Source organism: Urocampus carinirostris, chromosome 16 (assembly GCF_059441175.1).
Source record: "Urocampus carinirostris isolate Australia breed hairy pipefish chromosome 16, RoL_Ucar_1.0, whole genome shotgun sequence".
NCBI classification, from domain to species: Eukaryota; Metazoa; Chordata; class Actinopteri; order Syngnathiformes; family Syngnathidae; genus Urocampus; species Urocampus carinirostris.
Window position 1 is genome coordinate 16,381,918 of NC_142364.1, and position 7,475 is coordinate 16,389,392.

The following is a 7,475-nucleotide window of genomic DNA, read 5'->3' on the forward strand; positions in this document are numbered from 1 at the left end:
GCTGCTAATGATACCTGCAAAAACGAAAAACCTTGTGAAGAGCTCGGTAAAAGAGGAAAAGAGAAAGGGTGCGTTTTGGTTACTTTGAGTCTCTGTAGTTTCTAATCTAATCTAAGTTTTTAGCACTTCTTTTCGGCTGCACTAGGCCAGGGGTTGGGAACCTATGGCTTGCGAGCGATGTATGGCTCTGTTCATGAGTACATATGGCTTAGAGATAAAATTCTACTAATGCTAATCTCATCTAGAGAGTACCAATAGTGAGAAGCGCAGAGTCAAGTCTAGTGCGCACATATCTGACGTAGCGCTTGTAGTGATATTGGTTCGGTCCAGTATAAAAGAGCATACTCCCCACTACAGTTTAAAGTCAAGGTGTCACACAAACATACCCCATTTTGGATGTATGTCACTAATAAATCATTTATACGGAAGCTCATTGAACAATTTTGCTTCACTATTGAGAAACTATATGATGAAAACCCACAGAACAAACTGTAAATAGCCAGAAACGCCAGCCAAGCACACAGAGTAAATGTACTTTTATAGTATTTTTGTAGCATTTCTGTGGTAAGATTTTGTAGTAGAGTTTTTTTGTGGTATTCTTTTAGAATAATTGCTGTGTAGTATTTTTTTTTTTTGTATAACGTAGTATGATTTTGTAGGACCTCTCTAGTGGGATTCCAGTAGTATTTCTGTAGTAGGATTGTTACTCTAGATGTATTTTGTAAGATTTCTGTTGTAGTATTTCTGTCGTAATATTTATGTAGTAGCTGTTTGTTTTTTTATCTTCGGGCCATATGTACTCATTAAAAGCGCCATATCTGACACGCGAGCCATACGTTCCCGACCCCTGCTCTAAGGGCTGGTGTGGGGTGTTGACTTAGTGACACAAGGACCATTGAAATGCAACACGTTTTTATTACGTGGACAAAAGTAGCACTGCGACGCCTCGTGACCGGCACGTCGGCGCATAAATTAGCAAAAAGAAGGAAAGTAATCTTGAGTGGGGTCGAGCGATGGACCCTAATGGACCCTGATGAACCCTATCGGACCCTAAGCCTCCTGATCGTCTAGCGAGCGCTTGCGGGCAAAGAGGTGAGTGGGATCCCGACCGCGAAAACCCGGCTGGACGTTGAAGACGGGCACGTTCCTCCAATTGGACGGGTCATCGAAGGGGGCGGCGGCCCGATCCGCGTCGCACTCTTTGGTCTGGACCATCTGCAGGAAAGTTTCCATGTCGGGACCCAAACGCCCCAGCAGGCCCGAACGCACCGCCGCTACCGTTGGCTCATCGCACGCCTGCAACGTCTGCAGGAGGGTGCTGTAATATCTGCACGACACAATGTAACGATATTACCTTTAGCGCCTGAATGCAGCACAGGTGACCAGTGTTGGGACTGACGCATTACAAAAGAACGCGGTAATGAGAACTCTCATGCGTTATTACCTCATTCAGTGCCATGCATGTATTTTTAAGTCATTTGGGTTTTTTCCTGCATTGCAAAAAAATCTTACCCCCTTGTCAGAAAATGATGGAGTCTCATGGCTAAGCATTCGTTTGCAAGCTCTCAAAATGACACAAGCCAAGAACAGGGTTTTTACTCCTTTTTATGGCCAAATTCAAGCAATTTTCAAGCACTCTCAAGGCCATTTTTTATATTTCCAGTACCTTCAAAGGAAGAAATCCAGCGCCAATCAAAAGAATGTTTTAGTTTTTTTCACTTTGATGACTAAAATGAAGTTGCTATCTTGCTGCCAACACATACTTGGTGCTATTTTGAGCTGTTCCTATCAAAGATCTATGATCTTTTTGTGTCAAAAGGCTGCTATAAAGTGACGTGATTTCTGCCGTTCTTCTTCAACAATGCACGCACAGCTTGGCTATGTCACACTTGTTTACAAACACGGAAGGGGCTCAATAGGTGTTGGGTAATAGTGGAGTTCAATACGAAAGACGAAAAAAGAAAGAAACTACTGTATATATAGAAAGCAGAAAAATGAGCCAAATTAGGACTCATTTTCATTATATTGATTGCTCTGAAGCAGAGTGCATTCAATATTTCAATCTTAGAGACTGCTGACCTGAAGCTTTTTGTTTTCCTCATTTTAATTTAGATTCTTGGGTGTTTTTCAGTAGATCTGTATCTAAATTGGGCAAAATAGAATTGTAAATAGTCTAAAGAAATTTGCATTTAATCGTGTATTTATTAAACAAAAGAGTTAATATTTTTAATTTTTATTTTAATGTTTTGTATTTTCAGGGATTTAGTGTTGTTGTTCAACTTTAAATCTGTTTAGTGTGTAAAAAGCTAAAATTGTTTTGCATTTTACAATTTTTTCGTTTATCTGTGAATATTTGAATCTACGTTTCATATTTTTTGCTGGGATCATGGGATCAACACGTATGCAAATGTATGCAATATTATTATTGATAAAATATAATTTAAAAAAAAATAGCTGAGGAGCCGTTTGGGAGCCAAAAGAGCCATGTTTTCTCACTGAGCGGAGCCAAAAGAGTCGGTTTTCTAAAAAGAGCTGTCCTCTTGGGTGCGACCAGTGGGGGGCTGTGACGCTTCAAATGACAAACCCATTATAACTTGTCACCATAGCAGATGTGTCGGCGTCAATTTCAAATACTTTTTTCTAAAACGTTTTCATTTATTGCACGGTCTATTGGGTCAGACTGCCAAGAAACATGGCAAATTTCAAGCACTTCACCCAAAATTCAAGCATTTTCCTGACATTGTAAACGCAACATTAAAATTCAAGCCTTTTCCGAGGATTTCGTGCATCCGTCCGAACCCTGTGGATTACGTGACTGTAGCTACTTTTAATGGCTGATACTGTATGTGAGCGGTTTTGGGGTTAGCAGACCTGTTGGGGAAGTGCGTGGGCACTTGCACCACATCGCCGAAGGCTTGCGGGTTCGTGCGCGCCACGCTGCAGATGTCATGCGCCACAAAGCATTCCTCCTCCACTTCGGCGATCATCCTCTGGAAGATGTTGCAGCGGCGGATGGTCTGGAAAACTTTGTTGCCGATGCCCTGGGCCACGCACTGCAGGCTCTTCTTCACGAATGTCTTGCCCTAAAACAGGGGAGTCAAACTCATTTGAGCTGAGGGGGGCACATGGTAGAAAAATCACTCTCACGGGGGCCTGAATGGTAAAAGTGTGTCTTAGCTGTAAGTCAAGTTCTTTTGGGTGACACCCTTAATCACAAAATGTCTGAAATGATTGCACAGGTTACAATCAAACCATCCCCTGATCTTAAACTAACATAAGGGCAAGGAAATACTCAAAAACCTCAGCATGAGGAAAGGTTTTAGGGTTGGGGATCTTTCGGAGGCTCACATTAAATTAGGTTTATAATTCAGAGGTGTGAGATTCGAGTAGAAAATGATTATCACGTTTTTTGCTTCCTCCGTATTTCTCCAAGATTAAATCTCCTGTAACGTTTTCAACCGTGTATTTGTAAAAAGGAAATAAAGCAAATCTATAATCTAATTCGTTTTCACTAGGGTCTCCAACCTTTTTAATGCTGAAAGCTACTTTTTGTTACTTATTAGCGCAAAGGGCCCCCAGTTTGATTTGAATTTATAAAACTAAAAGGGAGCTACAAAGCTAGTTAAAAGAGTGAAAAGCCAGAAAAATGGCCAGATAGAAAGCGAGAGAATGCTAAATATCTAGGTTGAAAGGATGCCAAAATTTAGCTTAATATATAGCAAAAAGGGTCAAATGTTAGCTGGCATGGCAGATTAGGCAGACGCAGTTTCGGTGAAAAAGTACCGGTACTCCAATTTCCACTTGTCCTGGAAGCAGTGGCCCTCACGTTCAATTTTCCTTTTTTTATTTATAGTCGCAATGTCGGAAATGGGGTGGGCTGAAAATTCTTACAGAAAGCCAAGGGCTGCCATCCTCTGGTCAAATGTTTTTTTTTTTGGTACAAATTTATTTTAAACCGCGGTCAACATAACTGTCGGTCTACATATAATTAATTTCATGACAGAGGTCACGGGCCAAAAAGAATATGATCATGGGCCATAACTATCCCCCGGGCTGGACTTTGGACATGCGTCTCCTAATGTGTTACACTCTAAATAACTTTGCTAAATTGTGCTAAAGTGTGAATTTCCCTACGGGGATGAACAAAGTATCTATCTATCTATCTATCTATCTATCTATCTATCTATCTATCTATCTATCTATCTATCTATCTATCTATCTATCTATCTAAATTATAAAAGTAGATAGGCGCATTACAAAAAAGAAAAAAGGCTCTTTGAACTGAGTTGGGCATTGCACCCCACTTCTAAACTAGGGTTAAGGCTTCAAGTGAGGGTGTGAAGAAATGCTGTTTGATACCATGATTATAATATGATACTCAACCATTGGGTAGCAATCAATACTCATATTTGAAAGATGATGAGTATTTTTTTTTTAAATTGCTAAGAAGTTCTAAACAATGGTTCCTCAATATTGCATAAACATTGTGGGCCATATAATATACATCATATTTGTAAAGATATCCGGCACTCTCACCTAAAAATGAAGCTGGAATCGGCATTAATAGTTGAAATTGACGGTGGTCGATCCCTAGTTTGAATGGAGGATTATGATCTTTAAGTTTAGTTTTTAAACTTTGGAGTTTGAAACTGGGTTTTGTATGGTTCCGATTTCAAAGTTTTAAAACTGTACAGAATTTGGAACTTTTTTACTCGCGGCCACCACCTCCTTACTTGTGTCATCATTGCAGCCTCTCTCAGCTCATTTGTGATGCATGTGCAAGTACGTGCATTTCTTAGGTGCACTCGAATAAACTCCTCTTTTCTCATCAATTTGTGGGTTTGGGTTGGCGTTTGGGCTCTAATTGAAGAAGGCCTCATTACTTTAAACATTTTCATGCTACACTAACAAAAATAAACAACCCCCCACTGTAGGGACAGCCATGATGTCACTCTCCAGCACTTCCCTGAGCCCCCATTCCTCCTACACAAGGGGTTCCGCCCTGAACAGCTTTGCTGAAAAATAAAATCAGTTGTGGTGGAAAAAAAACAAAGGCTTTTTGAACTCAGTTGGGCATTGTTAACATATATTTATAAGAGAAAATATTTAACTTTTAATCAGGATTGGGTCTGAAAAGTGTGGTTGAGGGCATACCTCGGTGTTAAAGGTGGCGGCAGCGTGCAGGAACAACTCGCAGATCTCGTGCATCCCATCCGTGTCACACGTGGAGTTCTCTAGGCACGAAAAGAAGCCGCAGCCCACTGCCACTGCGCCGTTGAGGCAGCGCGCCACGTCCGCTGAAACACATTCACGGCAGAGATGAAGGACTCACATAAGGTAAGCTCACCTTTTTATGGCTTACCTGGGCTGTTGGAGGAGAAGCGGGCACGGCGAGGGGGCCCCTCCTCCACCGGGGACTCAAAGGCGCACGACACCGAGGCCAACGCCGCCACAAGCAGCATCCAACAGCAGCAGGAGGAGCGCAGCATTTTGCTCTTGGGCCGATTGATGATGGATGAAGCTTCCTTCGTTTGGGGCCGGAGCTTTATGGGGGGACGGTGACGTCACGGAAGGACGCCGGTCGGGAATGTTCCGCCGGGCGGCCGTCACATCCTGGGTATTTGCATTCTACTCACGCTCCTCGGAAGTTGGGGGCACGAGCAGTGACCCCGCGCACATGTGGAAACGTATGGGGCTCCATGTATACCAGCGTAAAAACTAATGATTTCTGTACACTTGAGAACAAACTTACAAGCAAAAACACATACTCTCACAGCTTAAAACACAGTGTATGGCACAAATGGACGCAAGGAGGTGCTGAAGCACTTGCCACCCAGGCACGTTTTAAAACTGTGAATTTTGTCCTGGCTGTCAAAGTATGATTGAGTCTTTTTATACTCTTTTACTCCTTTTCAGAACAGTTCCATTCCTTACAGCACTTAAATATACGTCAGACGTTTTCAAACATTTTCATACTTTTCTGTACTTTGCTCGTACTTTTAAATACTTTAATTACATTTTACTACATTCCAGTACTTTTCAGAACGTTTTCATACTTTTCAATACGTTACTACTCTCGCTACTTTTTACTACATTCAGTACTTTTCAGTACTTTGTGGTAATTGTTTAACTAGTTTTATACTTTTCTAAGCTTTCCAGTACTTTTCACTACTTTTTGTATTTTACTAATTTTTAATTACTTTATGTGTATTCGCATACTTTTCAGTTCTTGGTCATACTTTTCTCTAGGTATTTACTTTTTCCAGGCTTTCTAGTTAATTTTTACTACTTTTTGTACTTTGCAGTACTTTACTATACCTTTAATTTGTTTTAATATTTTCTAGAACTTTTTAATGCGTTTAGTACATTCGTTCATTTTTTACATTTCTGTTTATGAGTACTTACAGTACTTTTTCACATTTAATCTTAATACTTTACAGCACTCTTGGTACTGAATAGCCTCAGTACTCAATACACTTTCATATAATACTACTTTTCGGTACTTTTACAACATTTCAGTACTCCTCAGTACTTTGTCATACTTTTTTCTAGTTTTTGTACTTTTTCTATACTTTTCAGTAATTTTTTTCAATGTATCGTCATACTTTACAGCACTTATGATACTTATTAGCCTCAGTACTCAATATATTTTCATACAATACTACTTTTCTGTACCTTTACAACATTTCACTAGTTTTCAGTACTTTGTCATGATTTTCTCTAATTTTTGTACTTTGTCCATACTTTTCAGTAATTTACCTTCTTTTCAATGTATCGTCATACTTTACAGCACTTTTGATACTGAATAGCTTCAGTACTCAATACATTTTCATATAGTACTACTTTTCTGTACTTTTACAACATTTCAATTTTTTCAGTATTTTGTCATACTTTTCTCAAGTTTATGTACTTTTTCCATACTTTTCTGCAATTTCCATACTTTTTGCATCATCATGTTACTTTGTTTTCTCAGTCCCGCTTATTTTAGTATTTTGGGGATTTTTTCGTCTACACTTTAATACTTTTTCATATTTTTTCCGGAGAGTTTTTTTTCTACCATGTGGCCACTGAGCAAAATGAGTTTGAAACCCCTGCATTAAAGGAGCCGTACGGAATTTTGAACTTTTTTACTTGCAGCCGCCACCTTTGACTTGTTGTCATTGCAGCCTTGGTCAAGCTCCTTATGATGTGCTTATCGACTCTTGAATAAACTCGGATTTTTCCATCTTTCTTGGGGTTTGTGTTTTCGTTTGGACTGTACTTGAAGCAGGAATTTTCCTACTTTCACAATTTTCAAGCTACACAAACATATTAAAAAAAAAGCGCTAACAAGCATTAAGTCACATGACAACCCCTGCCCGCCGCCTCCTTCTCACCCCCGCTCTTCCTCCCCATTATGGTCTGCACCTAACAGCTTTGCTAAAAGTACAATAAAAGTAGACAGGAGCGGTGAGAAAAAAAGCATATGGGCTTTT

The 7,475-nt window shown here is 40.0% G+C and overlaps 1 protein-coding gene across 1 annotated transcript; it reads right to left on the reverse strand.

The window, feature by feature from the left end:
- Positions 1-895: 895 nt before the first annotated feature.
- Positions 896-7,239, reverse strand: LOC148350428 (stanniocalcin-like). Its single transcript, XM_088355910.1, has 4 exons — positions 5,363-7,239; positions 5,155-5,297; positions 2,872-3,083; positions 896-1,327 (listed from the first exon to the last, which is right to left on the reverse strand). Exons 1-4 carry the CDS (start codon positions 5,487-5,489, stop codon positions 1,051-1,053), a joined length of 759 nt encoding a protein of 252 aa, XP_088212036.1. The 5' UTR covers positions 5,490-7,239; the 3' UTR covers positions 896-1,050.
- Between the last annotated feature and the right edge of the window lie 236 nt (positions 7,240-7,475).